The following is a 20,320-nucleotide window of genomic DNA, read 5'->3' on the forward strand; positions in this document are numbered from 1 at the left end:
GCCCCGAGCCAGCAGGCCCGTCCGGGCGGCACCGATCCCGCTACGGCAGGGTTGGCAGGCGGAGCCGGCGGGCAGGAGCTGCGGCGCCTACGCGCGGACCCAGGCCCTGCGCGGGCCGAGAAGAGCGTCGGGCCGCGGGGGCGGAGCGAGCGCGCGGCCGGCTTGTGTGCCGCCAGGGCGGAGGGCGGGGCGTGGGCGGCGCCCCGGCCTTCCCGCTCCCGCGGCGCGCTAACTCCGCCGAGCCTCCTTAAAACTCTGCCGTTAAAATGGGGGCGGGTTTTTCAACTCAAAAAGCGCTCAATTTTTTTCTTTTCAAAAAAAGCTGATGAGGTCGGAAAAAGGGGATAAGAAACCGGCACCGTCTCTGCAGAGGCAACCGAAGCAGCAGTTGCTTCAGCGGAAAAAGAAGAAAAGGATTGAGGGAAGGGAAAGATCCTAAAGGGGGAAGACGCGCAAGTGCCTGTAGCGGGGAAGGGAGCAGCGATCAGAGATTTTGGGGAGTCGGACTACAAAAGAAACTGACAGCCGCGGCTCGCGAGGAACCGGCGTTGCTTGATTCGGCTCGGGGACCCAGCTGGCTGGCAGCGGCTGCCTTGTCCCCGGCACAGACTAGGGACACAGGCCGGAGGACCACGGAGAACTGGCCAAGTGGCACCGAGCGCCCAAGCTGCTGGACGGACGCCAAGAAATCGGCGGGATTGGCTGCGCCCGGGAACTGTAGCGACCGCCCGTACTTCTAAGGACCCTTCCCATCACCGGAGGCTCCCGGAAAATCGGAAAAGAGGGGAAAACCGCTGTAGAGGCGACGGCCACCGCTCAGTGAGCGCTTGCAGTGGAGAGCCTGAGCTAGCTCGGTCGTAGGCGGGAAGTTACTGGCGAGCTGGCCCGGTACAGCCGCGATGCTACGGCGAGCTGCCCCAGCGGTTGGAGCCCGGTAGACGCGCCCCCTCGTCGCCCTGCTCTTTCTTCAGGCTGCCGGGAGCCCCGGGACCCGGCGGGACCGGCATGACGGGCTTGGCGGGGGTCTGCCGCGCGCCCACCAGCCTCCGGAGACCTGCGCGCTGCCTGGCTCCAACAGCCTCTGAGGCTCGGCAGCCCGGCGGTCGGGCTCCGGGGGCTCCTTTGAAGACGCCAAGCCCGCTGGGGGGTCGTTGAGACCCGAGAGTTGAGGGCCACGGAACTGCTGCTCCGGTCTGCCTTGGGCGATCATCTTTTAACCCCCCCAGCACGTCAGCATCCAGCCACTGCGGCGCTTTCCTAGCGAGCAGCCCTTGGGACTACCCCCTTCAGCGAGACGGATGGAAAGCGAGTCCTGCGGAGGACCTGCCCCTGAAGTTCTGCCTCAAGTCACCATTGTGAACAAGGGTGGGTTAATGCCTTTTCTTCTCTTCAATAATTTTTCTTCCGCAGTGTTTTCTGAGCTGACCTAGTCCCTTAAGTCTCCGCACATCCTCCTCACAGAGCTGTGAAGCTTAGGTACGTGACAGCTCTGCCTACATCTCACGTCCAGATTAATTAATCAAGAATGCCTGTGTGTCTGTATGTGTCTCTATTGAATCGCCAGAATCCTTCTTAGGGGTTAAGCTAAAAAGCTAGGAGAAGAGCCCCTCTCCAATGGGCTCAGTTTTGCTGAATAATCACGTGTGAATCGAGGGGCGGGCTTTTGGCAGGCCGACCTTACTAGTATTTACTACCAAGCTCTACTCCAGATTAACCATCCCAGTCCTTCTGTCAGCCTCCGATGCCATCATGCAGCCTGATTAAGAGCAAAGGAAAGGGGAAAAGGAGAAGCAACTAATCGTCTTTTCCCGATCGTCAGGACCCTAAAGAATGGCCGAGCCTTGGGGGAACGAGTTGGCGTCCGCAGCTGCCAGGGGGGACCTAGAGCAACTTACTAGTTTGTTGCAAAATAATGTAAACGTCAACGCTCAAAATGGATTTGGGAGAACTGCGCTGCAGGTTGGTATTCACAGAGGTGGGGAAAACAAGTTAATAAGGTTGCCTGGGTTTCTAAAGTGACAACTTTCACGTTTCGAGGGGTACAAATCCTCACCGTTTTAAAACCTACTTGGTTGCCATATTTTATATCTTTAAGTGGATCCAACTCCCCAGAATGACGTACTTTGGAGAAACTCGTCAAATCCAATAACATCCTCAATATGAAGAGAATCCTAGGTTTGCTCATAATTTTTGAAATGTTTTTGTGACATTGGAGATTTAAAAGTAGTCTTAGCGTCAAAATCTGTTTGTTTTGTGCTGTGTTGTTTTAGATAGCTCTTTAAACACATTATTATGGTTATTATTGGAAGTGAATACACAGCTAATGGTGGTTTTCACCTATTTTGTACCCAACAACTGACTTTAAAGTGTATTTCCTTGACGACTAGGAAGTATGTTTTCCCTTCAGCTGCTTTATGTCTTAACAAACGACCTTTCCTCGTTTGGAATGGGATAGCCTGGGCACCAGGACAGGATGTGCATTTCACAGTTAACATCATACCTACTGTTCAGGAGTGAGGAGAAATGAAAAGCTGAATTTTCTAATCAGAGCCGAGCAGTAGTGTTTTGATTATCCCCGTGGTCATGCGGTGCTATGCACTAATTTTCAGTAATTAGATTTACAGGCAGCAACTGACACATGTCCAGCTGCCAAGGATGTACCTGATGATATTTCCCCCCTCCAAATGTTGTCATGTAACTGCTGAAAGGCTTAGAAACAAACAAACAAACAAATGGGACAGTGATCTCCACTCGTTGCTTTCATTGTGTTCTTATGGTACTCCTAGGAGCTTTTCCTATCTATGAGCAGCTTTTGAAAACCCCCTGGGGTAAAGGCAGTAGAGCTTTGTTTCTGTTTTAAAAATTAGAAATGTCAGTGTCAGGAGATGCCATAGTGGAAGCTCACATGGGCTGTGTGCTTTAGATCAGAGCACAGCTGGCCTTGCGGAGTTTTCACTATAGAGAAAGCTTATGCAGAGATACTAAAATATTTATCTTGATTCAAGTAGATTAAATAAGAAAGGGTTTTCTTTTTGTTTCACCAACTAAGACTTCTGTTCTGGTTTGATGATGGTAGCAATGCCATAAACTTCAGATCCTGAAGGTTTGCTGTTGAAAATCGGAAGATTAGTGGTCAGTTCCACAAAGTAAGAGCCACTTCATCCATGTTCAGAAGAGGATAGTACAGAATCTTTTACAGACAGGACAATTGAACAATTAAGATAATTAAATGTTGACAAACATTTAAAAATAACTATCCACTTTTGTTTGTATTAACAAACTTAGATAATATCCACTTATTATAGTTTAATATCAGTACAGATAATGAAGCATACACACACAAATAGGAGTCTTTTTCAGTATACATAATCCTGACTCTGAAATAGTGTCATCAGAAAGAACTTTCTTCAGAATCATTCGTAATATTACTATCACTTTCTGCCAAGAATGACAAACTTTAACCTGTGATTATGTTTCTTACTCATCTGCAGAAGCCTTTCCCCTTCGCTGCTGTCTGCAGTCAGAATAATCACAGGCCTTCTTCTCGCACATCTGCTCTGAGAGATCTAAGGTCTCCAGTTCTTGTTTTGCTCACCTTAACTCTTTAAGTGTGGCTAAGGCAAAAAATAAAATTAGACTGTATTAATTTGTAATAACTAGAAAATATATTTCATGAGGGTTCTGGAAAAATAAATTTTGGGTCATTTTTCTACTTCCCTAAATGAAAAGGTGAAAGGGTTTTATTAAAGAGGAAATTTAATATCATGTCAAAGTGTGTAATTTACACTTATAAAATATTCATTCTAAATATATTTTATTAATTTTCAATTCTTTAAAAACCTTTTAAAGATATTAAATCAACTTTGTACATATTTTCAAAGGTATTACTTTTTGACTCTAATAAATACTGAGTGTCTAGTAAGTAGCTCACTTTTTATTATATAACTTGGATTCTTATGAATATACTTAAATATAACTGAAACTAGTTCAAATGCTGGAATTTTCTGGCATGTTAATAAGAATAAATTGTTTCACAAGTAAATGATATATATATTATAGTCTCAAATGCTGTTATGCATAAATTTTACTGATGAGAGATCTTTAACAGCCATCTTCTAAAATATAATACATTTAAATAACAGTAAGTAAGTAAGTTATTTTGTGACTTGACAGAAAGTATTGATAGTATATTCTGGCTTTCAAAACATTGTTAGTTTAAAAATAGCTCTTCTTAAATGTTATGAGTGCAAATGGAAATTAGGCAGGGTCACCAGTTGATTATTAAAAGTGACTCAAACCACAAGATAGGGCTGTCTGTTCCAACACACACATTAAATGTCTTACTTTTGCTTTTGATATCAGAAGGCTAGTTAGATCTTTGAGAATTACTAACTGATATGGTAGATGGCTATTTTATTCTTTTCAAGATTGGCAGCCAGCCGTGCGGTCATTTCCTCTCTAATAGAAGGCATACCATCAACTTAGTTTGAAGTAAATTGATATAATAAGCAACGTAGAACACAGTGGTTTAATTAATGCCTTAATAACTCAGCAATATTCTGTAATTTGAAATGGATTTGTAATTTGAGATGTAATTTGAAATGAATTCTAATCGTGGAATGTTTCTAGTAGCCAATATTTATAGTCTGTAAAGGAAAAAAAAACCTCAATGCTTGAAAATTTCAGGCACTACCTATTTGGAAGGAACTTGTAAAACTAATCATTTAAGAAAATGTCAACTCTGAGATTCTAAAGGATCAGGTCTGCACCAAATGACACTTATCTGGGGGTTTAAAGAAACCCAACATTATCTGTTGTCAGTAGCTGTTAGGAAATAAGTCCTCCCCATTAATCTCCCAGAACCATACCCCAGGTTTGTTGTATGGACATGAGTGAGCAACTAGGAGCCTCCTTACTCAAATACCAGATTACGTTTCTTTTAGGGAGTTCAAGAAGAAAAAATAATAATAATAAGGCTACACAGGTCTTCGTGAATGATAAAGAACCAAATTAGCCATCACATTCAAGAACCAAATTAGCCATCAAATTGATTCACGTTGCAGAAATTCTGTTTATTGATCAATTTATCCCACCTCTGTGCTCATTTAAGATATTGCATCAATAAGATGAATTTTGGTAATTTTTCTTCTATTTTTACCAACTGGTACTTTTCTGCTACACCCCCTTCAGACTCTGTGGTATGAATGTCAATCAGGATAGGGCAGATAGATGTCTTTAAAGACTGCTGCAGCTCGGGTGCTGGAGGGATTCTCCCATCTTTAACTTCTTTCCTAGGTTATGAAACTTGGAAATCCGGAGATTGCCAGGAGACTTCTACTCAGAGGTGCTAATCCCAATCTGAAAGACCGAACTGGCTTTGCTGTCATTCACGATGCAGCCAGAGCAGGTTTCCTGGACACTGTGCGGGCTCTGCTGGAGTTTCAGGCTGACGTTAACATAGAAGATAATGAAGGAAACCTGCCCCTGCACTTGGCTGCCAAAGAAGGCCACCTCCCTGTGGTGGAGTTCCTGGTGAAGCACACAGCCAGCAACGTGGGGCATCGGAATCATAAGGGGGACACCGCCTTCGATGTGGCCAGGTTCTATGGAAGAAATGAGGTCATTAACCTGATGGAAGCAAATGGGGTCGGGGGAGCTACAAATCTACAGTGAGTGTGGGGAGGGCTTTTGCACATGGCCTTTACTTTGTCAGTTAGTTGGTTGGCTGTCCTGACTGGTTTACTATCACTTGTTAAAATATAAGGTCTTGTTTTCTTTTTCTTATTTTGAGCAACTAGTTAAATCCTTTGAAATTGCCTAATTGGAAATCTCACTACAAGTTTATGAAATATTTAAACATCTTTTTCACTGTCAAAATTCTGATTTCTAACATGTAATTGCAAATAGCTACGCCTTTCTTCTGGATATTTTATCTGTGATTTTTTTTTCTTTGCTTACCCTTCGCCAGTCTCAGTGTCTGACCTGTAGACCTTGTTTTAAACATTACTTGTCCTGATGAATCTTTGCCTAATTAAAGCACATCTTCAGAAGAGGACCACATTTTCCTGTGATTTTTTTTTTACTTCTTTATAACCTGTACACAACTTGCCACTCTGTAAGAAATGTGTTAAAAGTTCAGAATACTCTTAAGTCTTAACATTAGAAAAGAACACGGTGGAAATCTAGTTATATTGTGGTCACAGTGACGTCATTCCTTTTTTTCCTGCCCCATGCTCCCCCCAATATTTTATTGACTAATTCCTCTTTTATTAGTATTTTGGCTTCAAAAAGGAATATGAACATTTTTGAAGAACAGACTTGAAATTATTTGTGTGAATTCCTTGTGATGTCCAATCTTCCCTTTTCTCAAAATCAAGTCAACCAGCTGAAAGGGAGATTTCAGAAGTAGCAGTCTGAAAACAAATACCAGCTCTAGAAAGTCAGTGCCGAAAGCAACCACTGCGAAAGCGCTTCCCCTTGGGTGGCTTTTTAAAGTCAAAAAATGAAGCAACTGCTTAATGTATTTCTCAGACTTGTGCGACAAGCACACCAACCCAACACTGGCCTTTCCGCATGAGTGTCAAAATGCAAAAGTACAAAATGTTTAAGTATTAAAATAAAAATGTTGGTGTTCATGATGGGAGACTAAAAAAACTCAGCCAGAAAAAAAGCCAAAGGTATAAAGACCATAACTACCTAGACTTTGCAGAGTAAAAATATGGGAACTTTGACCATACACAATAAGCAACTCCTCGTATGGTACATCATTTCTTTCTACATAGCCTTCTTTTCTAAATGGGTCTAAAATCTTTGGGGGAGCATTTTTGCTTAGAAAAATAAATTGTTGGGGAAACTAAACATTTCAAATTTCCAAAAGGATTTTCTCCACATCTAGTAATCATACTGCCTTATTAGTTAAAGAGAGTCCCCAAAGGATTTGAGTGCAGTTACCATTTATACATTTATAAATACTGTATTCATGATTTGCCACACAAACAAAGATGTTTTATGTGAAAGTTCCCTCCTCTGCTTCGTAAGCTCTCTGCCCTCAATTCAAAAAGAACAAAATACTTGAAGGTTTATGGAAGGGCATGGCTCTGATGTCTGCCTTAACAAGGACCGCGAGGGCTGAAGGCGAGTGGTTTTAAATAGCAGATCTCCTAGTGGAATATTAAAGACTCTGGGATGAGAAGCATAAACATTTTCACTGTGGGGTTAAATTTGCATTTCCTAAACTGAGTGCAATAAGATTTTTACTTCTGCCTCGCTTAACTGCAGTTTTACATGAGTTTATCTTTATTTTCAGTGGCAGGGTGACATTAAACTTAGGAAGGTAGAAGTAGAGATGATCTAAAAGGAAAGTATCTCGAAGAAGAGACTCCATGTAGAAAACATACAGTTCTAGTAAACTGAGTCTTTCCAAGGAGTAGCAGGATTACTGAAAGTCGAGCTTTAAAACCCTTCTTACAAATTCCAACCATAAAGTTTGGCAATTCCAAATTTACAGTTTAATTGACTCACGTACCATGTCTCAGCATTTACTTTATCCCATGATGTAAAATCACCTTTCGCGCTTTCAAATATAAAGGCACGAGATGTCCATAAAGCAAAAGACAAGTACTGTAATTGCTTTGTTCTCGGGTGGTCTGAGCACAACAGAGGGAGAGGCTGCCCTATCTCTTCATCAGGCTAAGATTTGCCAGGCATTAAAACATCTCCACATTACCCTGACTCCTCGCAGGAAGTAGCTTTGCTAATCTGAGTATTTTAGAAATGAGTTATGTGGTCCCCTCTAGGAAATATGAAAAGCTATGCAATCTCTCAAAAACCTCGACAGTACTCAGAACTCTTGAATAAGCAGAGAAGGGAAGGGTACTGCTGAGCTTCGTGGGGGTCTAAATTGCATGGCGCTCAGGTCGGGAGAAGTCTGAATTTATTCAGGCGCAAAGTAAGGGTGAAAAATCTAATTGAATAGAGTGCCCGGAACCCCAGGGGACCCTGCTATATCAAAGATAGAGGTTATAAAGCAGAGGTGCAAGCTGAGTTTTCTCCAGTGTGCCTTAATCCATGTCGGGACACTCAGGACCAGCCTTGGTGTAATAAACTAAAAACATTTACACCTGCAAAAAGAGGGCGGGATTGTGCACTAACAGGGTCTCAGTCCACACTCTGAAACTGGAGTCACTAACTAAGATCTCTTTCCTCTCTTCTCTGGTGAGTCAACAGGGTTGTTTGGTTGTTTGTTTGTTTTTAATGAACTTCAAGCAGTGGTGTGATGACCTCTTGCGCATGTGCGCACACGCGCGCGCGTGCACACACACCACTGTGGGGACCTGACAAATACATAAAGTATTGTTTCCTGGGAAAGCAGTTTATTTGGCAATATGATACATTTATTTTATCTTGCTCATATTGTATGCTGGAATTTGTGGCAGGGGACTTTCAAGTTTTCAGTTGCTGGAATGGCGTTTTAGGTTTTCACGGGGGTCCAAGAAATACTGGGGAAAATATTCCAGTGCTAGAGCGAGAAAGCGTCATACTTGCAAACCTCCCTGGCTGTGCTAAGCTACCTCGATGAAAAGGGTACAGGGCAGAAAGCCCTTAGTGTGTGTAGACTGCTGCTTTTACCCGGCTGTTTCCTGCAAACCGTCCCACGCTGACACTTAGTGAGAGGCAGAAAACAAAAATTCCGCCTGAGATGGGAGTAAAGCTCTCCCAGAGCCAACCTCAGCATCTGTGGAGGGGCTGTTAACACATCTTTTGTGTCCCAGACTCAGACTCTGGCTGGGGAAGAAGCTGGTGCCGGGCGCTCCTCCTGTGCGCGCAGAAAAGCCCGAGGGTGGGGGTGGGGGAGCTGCAAAACCGTTAGCTCACTTTTTTTTTTCCGTCCTCGCAAAGGTCTCTTTTCTCTTCTCTTCCTGTCCAAATATTTCAAATTTCCGCGCCTTAAATAACAGTCTCCTTTTATTTAGTTAGTTTCCTCGGCAGGTTTGGAGGCCGGCTGGTCTCTGCCCCTCTATGGCCCCGGGGCTCCTCAGGTCCCTCGGGGCTCCTGCAACCCCCACATCACCCCGGGCCCAGCGCGCTGCGCAGAGCGAGCGCGCCGGGGCGAGCCTCAGCCCTGGTCCACCGCGACCTCGCCTGACCTGGGTGCCCGGGCACCCGGAGCCACCGAGGTAGCCCCCAGCCCGGACGGGAGCCGGCCGTTGTCCCACCCCAACTCCCCTGCCCGAGCTTTAGGAGCCTGCCCGGCTCCGGGCTTGGAAGTCCACAGCCCTGCGGCGGCAAAAGGCCAGGGGAGGGGAACGGCGAGGAGGCCGGTGGCCGCAGTCCGCGCCAGCCCCCAGCCGCGGGTAACCTTGAAGGCGCCCTCGAGAGTGCGCGCGCGGCGGCTGTGGCGAGCTGGCTCACCCCGCTGGGCGGGAGGTGGGAGCTGGGAGCCGGGAAGGGGGAGCCGGCCGGCCCCAGCGCCCAAAGAGTTGGGGGCGACCCTGACAGCCAGCTCCCCGTGCTGGCCCTGGGGCAGCCACCCGGCTGCACGGAGCTGGCCCCGGGACCGCGGCCGGAGGGCGGCGCGCGAGCTGGGGCGAGCAGGCCGGTGAGCGCCTGGCTCTCCACGGAGGTGAGCTGGTGGCCCGAGCCGCAGACCGGCTGCAGCCACTCGGTGCCCCACGGCCACCAAAGCCAGCGCTCCCCTCCTCCGCTAGCGATGACAGCTGAGGACAGCCCGGCTCCCAACCTGGCTAAGAGGCAAAATCTTCTCTGGCTTCTTAACCTTTTGGACTCTTCGCAAAATTGCCCCATGGTTTTGCTTTTCCTCCGTGTTTTACTAGACATCCGGAACCGAAAATGCATGTTCATTCGGAAAGACCCCAGCCTGAATAGTGATCTTTAGGGCTGGGGAAGGTGTGCAGAAGAACACCTAGGAGTCTTAATTTTATTTTCTTTCAGTCTTAAGCGATGCTTCAAAAGAATCATCCTTCTCTCACTACCTCCAGATCTGGATATAGTCTTGGTAAAGGAAGGCTACTGCAAAATATTTTTGCCATCTGTGTAGAAACAGTGTGTGGACTTTAGGTGTTTGAATGTGGTTTGGAATTTTCTGTGTTGTCTTTATTCTCACCAGACATTTAAAAAAAAATAACCCAGCTTGGTAATGGCCGGCAAGTGAGCAAAGGTTATTCCTGCTACCACAGCACCTGCAAAAGCACAAGTGGAATTCACATATTTTGCTTCCTGTGTTCTAAAATGGATTCTGAACCTTCCAGAGACAACAGCACATAGAAGGAGGGGGACCTGAACTGAAAACAGAGTTTGTACATTTTAAAAATTACACAGGTACTATATACTAAAACTGTTTCACCTAACCTCCGTGTTTCTGTCTCACTGATCAAGGCAGAATTTTAACTTAGGCCTACTTAATAACTGTATATACAGCCCTTTTCTCTTCCCTCACACCCCACTCCCCAACCACACACACACACACACACACACACACACACACACACACACACACACAAATACAAAAAAAAACAGCCAAAAAAAGTAGCTCTTTGGGAGAGGAAGTAAGAAACCACCAATCTCTATCCAAATACACTTCATTTCTTCTGAGTACTCAGAAAAAAAATTCTACTTCCAACCAGGGCCAGGAAAGAAATAATTTACTGGGAACACCAACATTTAATTGGCATAATTAAAGTGGATATTGTTCTCTAACTGAAAATAATGGACAGTTTCTGAAGTTGCTAAGTAAAAACTCAGATTTCTTTCTGGAATAATTATACCCAGAGACTTCTGCTTTTAATATTTCATCAGTACAGCAAGGTCTCTTAGAAAAGTCTGGAACTTTATCTTAACCATGTAGAGAACAGTATCATGTTGACAGATTTTATTTCTATGCCTTTGGTTTTCAAATTAGTTACGTAAATAGTGGAAGATACATATAAAGGCCAGAATATTCCAACTCTTTTGATGTCAGATTTTTAACTTAGAAATGCAACCAATTATTAACAATAAACACAATACTGTCCACTCCCCTGTTTCTTCTCAGTGTAGTTTGTACACTGGCTGGAAAAAGGTCTGCTCTGAGTTTTGAATGTGTGTTTTGGAAACACCAACTTCCCAAAATTAAAAATAAAAACAAGCTCCCTGATCTCTAGGAATAGTCCTACCTTTGGCAGTTCATGATCAAACTGTCACTGTTCCCTTACAGGTTCAGAACGATCAGACTGCCACTACTGGGGCCCTTTGAGCCCAAATAATTCCTGTCACTTTAATGTTTTTATTGAAAAGTGGATGTCTTCAATGATGAAGCAGCACCCAGATAGGCACCGCAGACCAACTTTTATGTGCCGTTTAAAAGTGACAAGCAGTTCTTTCTTTGTCAGTGTATGGAACAGGTCTAATAAATATAATCACCTCAAAGACCTAGAATAATTAATTTTCAGATTAATAGTAATCTTACAGTGTGGTGAAGAGTCACAGTGAACAAAAGCCCTCAAGTATTAGACAAGTGCTCAAATCATTAATTTGAGCTGCATCTGAAGATGGTGAACAACATGCTCTCTCTCACTCTAAGTGTTTAAATAAGCAGTCGTAGACGTTGTAGTGTGGTATTTTTAGCTTTTTATGTCGTACTCCTCATGAGAAAAAAAATAATCATCCCAGGGTCTCTTCTTCAATGTTAAGTAAAGCATAATTAGGAAAACTATTTTTAAAAAATCATTTACTCTACTAGCATCATAATTTTGTTTGTTTCTAACTTTAAAACCTTTCCTCCTCTCTCTCTCTCTCTCTCTCTCTCTCTCTCCCATCTTCACATTTTGGGTAATGAACAAACAATAGCATTGGGTAGAGATTTCCATCTTTTAGAAATTCCTCCTACCTCAGCTGTCTCTTTCCCCTTTCTCAAAAATCACTTGAGCTTTAAAAACTATAATTAGTGCTGCTAAAAAGTAGCTGTTATTCCTATTAATTCAAATTTACCTTGGACCTATGACTAAAAAGGTTCAGTCTGTATTTTATTGGAAGAAAAGGTAAGAGTAAGAAGTGTGGACACTAAGTTAGCAATCATGTATTTATGTCCTGAATGTAAGTGGGATTGCAAAGGGTGGTTAATATTTTACATATGCTAAGAATTTGTCAGCATAAAAATCAAGATCTAGGAATATATTAAATGTAATTTGTGGTCTTCAAAGCAGTTTAATACATTCCTAATATTAGGAAAACGCTGATTATCTCAGCAGATACAATGTAAGGTGAGCAGGTCAGTCTCTGCTGGCTCAAAATCAGGCTGGTCTACATACTGTCTCAAAAAGTTGTCAATAATTATTGAGAAAATATGCAAAAAGCCCCAGTTGCTTTAAAAAATAAATGATCCCTGCAGGTAAATTATAGAGTTTAATTGTATGCTTAATATTTTGTAGCTACACTTTTTATTTCCCAGTATTCTCTGAGCATATAGTTGATAACTGAGCAAACAATCAAAACAGTGCTTTTTAGTTCTGTCCTCTATGAGTATTTTTACATGTGTGTGTGGATGTTGAGATATTTCTTACCAGAATTCTACATTGAGCAGATGGATATTTTGAACAAAAAATACCAATTTACTTCACATTACTTATTTAAATGCTATATTATTGTACTGCATGCAAGTATGAGCTTATCGTTTTTGGTTTTGTTTTTGTTTTTTTCATTATAGGTAAGTTCATTTTCATTACTGATCCAGGGAAGGATGTAAGTTAAATCTAAGAACTGAAGTGCTGAACAGGTCCTAGTTCTGCCTGGTATTATTTGAAAATCTTGTCTTGGGCAAATATATATATCACTTAACATTCACAGTTCAGAAATTACAAGTACAAAAAACAGAATTTTGACACGGGGACAAAGAGATATTTTCAATATTTTAGATAGACATGGTTACAGATTAAATATTAACTATGCAAAAACGGAAATTTGACAAAGAATCCAAAATCAAGGACAAAGGATGGCCAGTAAAATGTATTTGTCCAAGAATAAAAACACAGGGCAAATAACACCAACTTTTAAAAATTATATCATTATAAAAATATAAGCAAATTTAACTTTCTTAAATGAACAGTTTTCCAATTTCCTATGAAATTTTCTGCTGTTTGCACTTGAATAATTCTTTTAACAATGCACCTTGGAAAGAAACACTATTATTCATAGTCATAGCTATAAACTGTGTATATGTGTCCTTCTTACATATACAAAGCATACATTCTGTCCCAAACTAGCAAGCTCAGCCCCAATCTATAAGGCTTGGTGCTTGCAGTTGGCCATCTGGAGTGGACTTAGAGGCCTGCTGTGTGTGAGGCCAGCATAAGGCCACATGGGAGAGATCACTGAACTGGCTAAAGCTGGCTAATTTGTTTAGAAGGAATCAAAATGGCTCCGAGCTAGTCCAGTGTGTCCACAGTTGTTGAAATATACCATGAATCTACCAGAAAAGCAAGGAGACAAATGCAGAGAGGATTAAAAGGAAAAATATTTTAGACTAAGTAATCCATAGGAGACCCACAGGAAAAACTCTAAGGTGAAAATATAATAGGGAATTGTATATAACAGGATTAACTAAATGCTAGTGATTGAAATTCTATCTAAACAGCTTATTTTAACCTGTTTTAAAAATTGAAATTGTACACTTCTTCAAACATGTGGCTATTATCTACAAAAACATTAACTCATTAATGCTCTGTTTGTTTTTTTTTTTTTTGGTTTTTTGTTTGTTTGCTTTTAGTTTATCAGGTTCTATTGGAAGAGCTTGTAGCATAACCTAAGGTCAACAAATGAAGTTTCTGGCTACCAACACAAAAAAAATTTTAATGACCAGTGCTCCCTAAGGAAAATAGCATATTTTCTTAGCAGAAAAGATTATACAGAGGATCGATAGAAATTTTTAATCATTTTTATCCCAAAGTATATTTTGTATCATTGTTTTGAATTCAAATATATGTAATTTAAACAAGACATAATGTCTTTACATAATGAGGATTTTCTACTTAGCAACAGAACATACTGAAGAAAAAGAAAATCAAAGCACCAGACATAAAATCCAAGCTACAGAATGACAAGGACATTAAATCAATTAACAGAAAAATCACCTCACACAAAAATCATCTGTCAATTGGAGGGGAAGGACTTCTCAGGAGAACTATTCAAATCTCCTTCCATTAGAGTAAAAGATTACTGGAAAGCAACATGGATATCCAAAACTAAGTGGCCTCTGCTTAGGTATCTGTGATAACAATTTTTCTGAAGAATTCTCTAAGGTTGTTTCAATGTAATTGTGCATATAAAAAGCACTCCATAAAATTCTGAGATATACAGAATTGTGTCATCATTTGCAGACTAGTAAGTTATATATTATGTATATATACACACATATGAGATTTGGGTAGATTTCTTTTTAAACTTTTTTTGTTTTTTGCTTTTGAGACAGGGTTTCTCTGTGTAACCTCCATGGCTATCCTGGAACTCAGTCTCTAGACTAGGCTGATCTCAAACTCACAGAGATCCACCTGCCTTTGCATACAGAATTCTGGGATTCAAGGTGTGTGCCACCACATCCCAGCTTTTTTTAATCTTAATTTATTCACTTATTCATTTGGTTTACATTTCAATGAGACAAAAGAAATACATAAGTAAGTTATGAATATTTATTTTGCATCTATTTTATCTTATTTAATATTCATAACTCCTTCAAGACAAGAATTGGGCCTTCTTTAAAAAAAAAAAAAACTCATTCTACCAACCAGAAAACCAGAATTGGTGGAAAGTAAGCCCTTTTCTGCAGAAACAAGCTGGTGACTTAATAATAAGCACAAAGATTCAAATTTGTGTCTTATTTTTCCTACTATACTGTGGCCAGATAAAAAAAAATTTCATTAAATGGGCACAAATCAGTCAAGTGGATAATTATGTATCATAAACCCATCATTATGGTCACCTGATAGGCTTACACTGTTGGGACTTTCCGGCTTTCTCCGCATCTGCAAAATGGAAGAAAATAATCCCTAGGTTTTCATGTTCTCATAAATAACAGAAAACTCTACAGGGACCCTGCCCCTCAGCAAGCCCTTTATAAACCACAGCTATTATTAGTAAACCACACGTAACAGAAAGACACATTCTTTTTTGTCTGTGTGCTTTTGTTTTGATTTTGAGTCTTACACTGTAGGTCAGGCTGGGCCGAACTTGTGACAGTCCTTTTGCCTTAGTTCCCAAATGCCCGGGTTATAGGTATGAGCCAGCGTTGACAACTAGGAAATCCATTCTTGACCTTAAGGGACCTAAAAACTGTTTGGTTAAGTGTTTCTATATGGCAAACAAGCCATAGCTGGAAACTAAGTTAAGCCTAAGCAAGTGCATGGTAATGTAAGGTATGGATTGTGCTGACAATGTGGTCTTACTAGGGAAAATATTATTAGAAAGCTGATGATACTGATTTAAATATCCTGTTATTGGATACTTCAAAATAGTTGTCTTGCACTCTCTCAGAGTGCCTTGACCTAGCAAATAGATAAACTATGAATGTGGCTACATGGGCAGACATTTTATAATAAAGTCACATACAAATATTTTGGACAACATCTTTCATTGTTTTTAGAATAGCTAACTATGATACTGATCGTACAAGGACTAGAAAGAGTTTTATAATCATTACAAAATGTAATCCATGGTAGCAGGTAGTGTATGGCGGTCAGCGGCCAAATGAATTCTGCTTGTAATTACGGCATTCGTTGCCTGTCTCACTGTGAATGAAATGGCTACTTGGCCTTTCTGACCTTTACTTTCCTTATCTGCAAAATGGACATGATACTGTTTACTTTTCAGGGTTCGAATTCTTTTAAGCGGTATTTATTAAAGTTATCTAAAAAAAAAATCTACTAATAAAGACATTTCCTGAAGCATCAATCTGGTTATGATAGCCAGAAAGAAAAGAAAGTCCCACAGCTCAAACAGACGTGTGTGGTGGTACGGGCATATATTCCCAGCACACAGGATGAGACCGGAACACAGAGAGTTGGAGGTCCATAGTGAGGCACTTGCTAAGAAAAAATATTCAGGGGACCAGAGAGATGGCTTAGTTGGTAAAGGGCTTGACACACAAGCCTGATGACCTGAATTTGATCTCTATAACCCACAAAAAGGCGAAAGGAAAGAATGAACTTCACAAGGTTGTCCTTCGGCTGCCACACAGGTGCTGTGGCATACACGCATGCACCTACATACATACCACACACACAATAGAAACAAATAAATAAAATTTCAATTTTCAAATATACTAATTAAATTAATGAAGCTTTAAATTAAGACTTAGAATTACTACTTAAGATGCATCTGAACAATATGTATATGCTTCAGTTTAATAATTACACTTATTGAATAGCTATTGTATGTAAAGTATAGCTCCTAGATTTTATTTATTTATTTGTGTGTGTATGTGTGTTTGTTTGCTTTGGGGGAGTCTGTGGAGTCCTGGAGTCACAGGCAGTTGAGAACCAGACTACCGTGGATGCTGGGTACCAACCTCCCATTTTCTTCAAGAGCAGCAATCCCTCTTAACCACAGAACCATCTCTCCAGCCCTAAAATAATTGCTCTATATGCTGAGTATACTCCCCTCAAGAAACTGAGCATTTTGTAAAACTGCCGCATACAGAGTACAATAGAATAAGCAGCACAGTTAAGGCAAATGAGCAAACAACTTGAAAAGTTCACAAGGACCTGAAAGAAACCAAATTCCTTTTGCAGAGTTAATCACTCTTCAAGAATCAAGTGGACTCCCATTTTGACTAAAATGAAGATTGGCCACACAATCATCCCAGAGCAAAGCTGATATGAAATACTTTTTGGGTGTAGAGTTGCACTGTTAAGAAAATAGGAGAGGTCAGGCAGAGATGGTGCAGACGTCTACAGAGATAAAACATGGGGGAGGGATAACCCTGATGCCTGCTGCATTGACGAAGCCTGGACAGAGCTCGCAAGTGAGGAAGATCAGCAGAAAGTGATACCAGGAGCGAAAGAATGGATGTCTGCATCTCCATACAGTGGTCTATCTCCGCAACAAAAGGGGATGAAGAACAGACAGATGCTGCCACATGGATGCGCCTTAAGACACTGCGTATTTTCAGTGAAACACCTGGAAAGTGAAACACAAGTGACAGAAGCCAACACAGGAGATCACATGTTGTGCGGCTCCCATGGAGTAAATGTTCATGAGATGCAGTCTCCAGACAGAAAAGTCAATGGGTGCTTAATAGGTAGTATGGGAAGGGAATTCAAGGAATAACTTGTGAACGGATACAGGCTCCTTTTAGAGGTGATGAAAATGAGCCAGATAGTAAAGGTTGCTGCCCGGCTTTATGAATATGCTAAGACCACTGCATTGTACACATTATTAAATTTTTTTTGTTTTAATTGAATCATTGTTCCCCTTCAACCCCACCTTTAATCCCCTCCCACGCTCCCCACTCTAATACTGATAGCTTCTTTTTCTTTGATTATTATTGTTACTAAATACGTGTGTGTGTGTGTGTGTGTGTGTATGCATGTGCACAAATACACACACACACACAGAAACCTGCTGAGTCCTTTTCTGTTGCTGAAATGTATATGGTTTCAAGGTTGAGCACTCTTTATTGGACAACCATGGGAGAGGCTAATTATAGATATGGATACTCCTCATTCCAACAATTATTAGTTGTTTGTAGTTCTTTGTCTAGTGGTGGGACTCCATGAAAAGTTTACCTTTTCACATTAGCATAGCCATTGATATTACCATGGTCCCTGTATTGCTTATGCAGCCATTTCCAGGAAAGGCTGTTGCACAGCAGACTTCCTGGTATTCTGGCTCTTACAGTCTTTCCATCCCTTCTTCTGCGATGTTCTCTGAGCCATGGAGGCGGGAGTTGTGATGTAGATATATCCATGGGGTTGGGCTACCCATGATCTATTGATCTCTGCATTATATCTACTTGTTGTTTTCAGGGATGGTCTCCCCTTAAAAAGTGATGAGGGGTGGTAACTACACTTACCTCTGGGTATAAGGGTAGGATTTAAACACTGTAAAGAATTATGCTGGCTTAGCAAAATGGAGGGAGTAGATTCTTTTCTAAAGCCCATGGCCTCAGGAAGTGGCTAGGTTTGCCAGTGTGAGTGTCACTTACTGCATCTCCATGCATATATTGCCTTGCTGGTGGTTGCCAAGGTTCAAAAGTGTTGTAGCTAAGCAGGCCTGTCTGATTGCTTCCCTCCCTTCATAGCTTGCACACAATCTTCTGAAACCAAAGAAGCCAGACTGCAGGAAAGAGGCTCTCAGGTCAGCTCCAGCTAGAATCACTGAGTCCTGTGTCCTAAGTGTGCGGCATCTTCAGCAACTGGGGCCCATCCTCAACCCCTGAGAGGCAACCATGAGCATCGATAATCTATATTGTTTGGGAGATCCTGGGTTCAAATCCCAGTAGTGCCTTTGTACAGCCTAAGAGGATAAATTTTAAACTATTTGTATTACATGACATTTCTTTATTTTAAAGATTTATTTATTTATTTATTTATTTATTTATTTATTTATTTATTTATACAGTACTCTGCCTGTAGGCCAGAAGAGGGCACCAGAATTCATTATAGGTGGTTGTGAGCCACCATGTGGTTGTTGGGAATTGAACTCAGGACCTCTGGAAGAACAGTCAGTGCTCTTAACCGCTGAGCCATCTCTCCAGCCCCCAACATGACATTTCTTTAAAAGGAAGAATAAACCAAAGAAATTAGCAACAACGGAATCCAGACAGGCTCACACACCATGAAGTCAGCATATCGAAGAGATACTTACATACCAGTGTTTGCTGGCAGCATTATCATCACAGCTAAGTTCCAAAATGTGTCCAAGAACAGAGGAATGGATAAAGAAAATGGAGTATATATACACAATGGGATTCTTTTGGCTCATAAAGAAGAATGAAGTTCTATCATTTGCAGGAGAATGGATGTACCTACAGATAATTATATCAAGTAAAGTAAATCAGTCCCAGATAGACAGATATGTGTTCTCTGTTCTGTAGCTCACAGATTTTATAGACTGTGAGTCTAACTACGACATGAAAGTTGAAGCAAATCTATCTAGGCCAACAAAGAAGACTAACAGGACAGGGAGGGGTGAACAGGGAAGGTAGGGGACACTGTGAGGGGACATGCTCAATGTATAATATACATATTTTTGCAAAGGTGTCCTTTTATAGCAGTACCACATTCAATAAACACATACACACACACTATATATATATACATATACATATATATATATATATATATATGTCTGCTGCTCTAATATGTCCTCCTTGGGGTGTTGAGAAGATGCTGTTGTTTCTTTATTGGTTTTTTTCCAGGCAGCAGGGTTTGTGCTCCTTTTGGATAACTCACTATCCCCCCATTACTGTTATAATTCTCAACACAGTAGGTACCCAGGAATGCACCTTGAATTCCTAAGGAGTGGTGAATGGTAGACCAAACAGATTTTGGCCGTGGTGTATCCCCATGGTACAGTGGATGCTTAGTGCATGTATGAGGTCCTGAGTTCACTACCTAACACCAAGAAAAATTGCTTTTCATTAACATGTAGTAATTGCATAAAATGTTTCACTGTGACATAACATACTTTGCTTGTACCTCCGTTACCCTCACTTCTTCTTCTTCTGTTGGTCTCCTTCTTTCCAAATAGTCCCTGTCATAGTTAGTTTCAAGGGTCAACTTGACACACCTAAGAAGAAGAAACTCAACTGAGGAATTGCCTCCATCAGCTTGGTTGTGGGCAAGTGCTTGTGGGGGCTTGCTACTTGATGTGAGAAGGCCCCACCCATGCCCACTGTGGGTGGTCCTATTCATGGGCATGTGGACCCCACCGTATGAGAAAGGTAGCTGACTGAGCAAGCCAGAAAAAGACAGCAAGTAAACAGCATTCCACCATGGTCTCTGCTTCAGTGATGGGCTACAGCCTGTAAACCAAATGCACCCTTTCCTTTCTAAGTTTGTTTTGGTCAGTGTTTTCTCATAGCAACAAAAAGCAATCTAAAACAGTCTCCCGTCTACTTTTGTGTTTGGTTTAACGCATGAGAGAGAAAAATATATGGTGTTTATTTTTCTGAGTCTGGCTTATTTCATCTAATACGGTGATCTCCAGCTCTGGTTGCATTCAATTCCCCTCACATGGTATGATTTTGCTTCTTGTGGCTGAGTAATAATCCATTAAGTATATTTGCCACATTTTTATGAATTCGCTCATTCATCAGTGTATACCTAGACAG

General features: G+C 41.5%; 1 protein-coding gene across 2 annotated transcripts; it reads left to right on the plus strand.

The window, feature by feature from the left end:
• The first annotated feature begins 212 nt into the window (after positions 1–212).
• Cdkn2c (cyclin dependent kinase inhibitor 2C) lies at positions 213–6,055 on the plus strand. 2 transcript variants are annotated; one of them, XM_038335419.2, is made up of 3 exons: positions 213–1,365; positions 1,820–1,959; positions 5,296–6,055. In XM_038335419.2, the coding sequence occupies exons 2-3, from the start codon at positions 1,831–1,833 to the stop codon at positions 5,671–5,673; spliced, it is 507 nt and encodes a 168-aa protein (XP_038191347.1). In that variant the 5' UTR covers positions 213–1,365; positions 1,820–1,830; the 3' UTR covers positions 5,674–6,055. The 2 variants fall into 2 exon arrangements, with proteins under 2 accessions (XP_038191347.1, XP_038191348.1); XM_038335420.2 differs by lacking the exon at positions 213–1,365 and adding an exon at positions 1,453–1,476.
• The last annotated feature ends 14,265 nt before the right edge of the window (positions 6,056–20,320 follow it).

Source organism: Arvicola amphibius, chromosome 6 (genome assembly GCF_903992535.2).
Source record: "Arvicola amphibius chromosome 6, mArvAmp1.2, whole genome shotgun sequence".
NCBI classification, from domain to species: Eukaryota; Metazoa; Chordata; class Mammalia; order Rodentia; family Cricetidae; genus Arvicola; species Arvicola amphibius.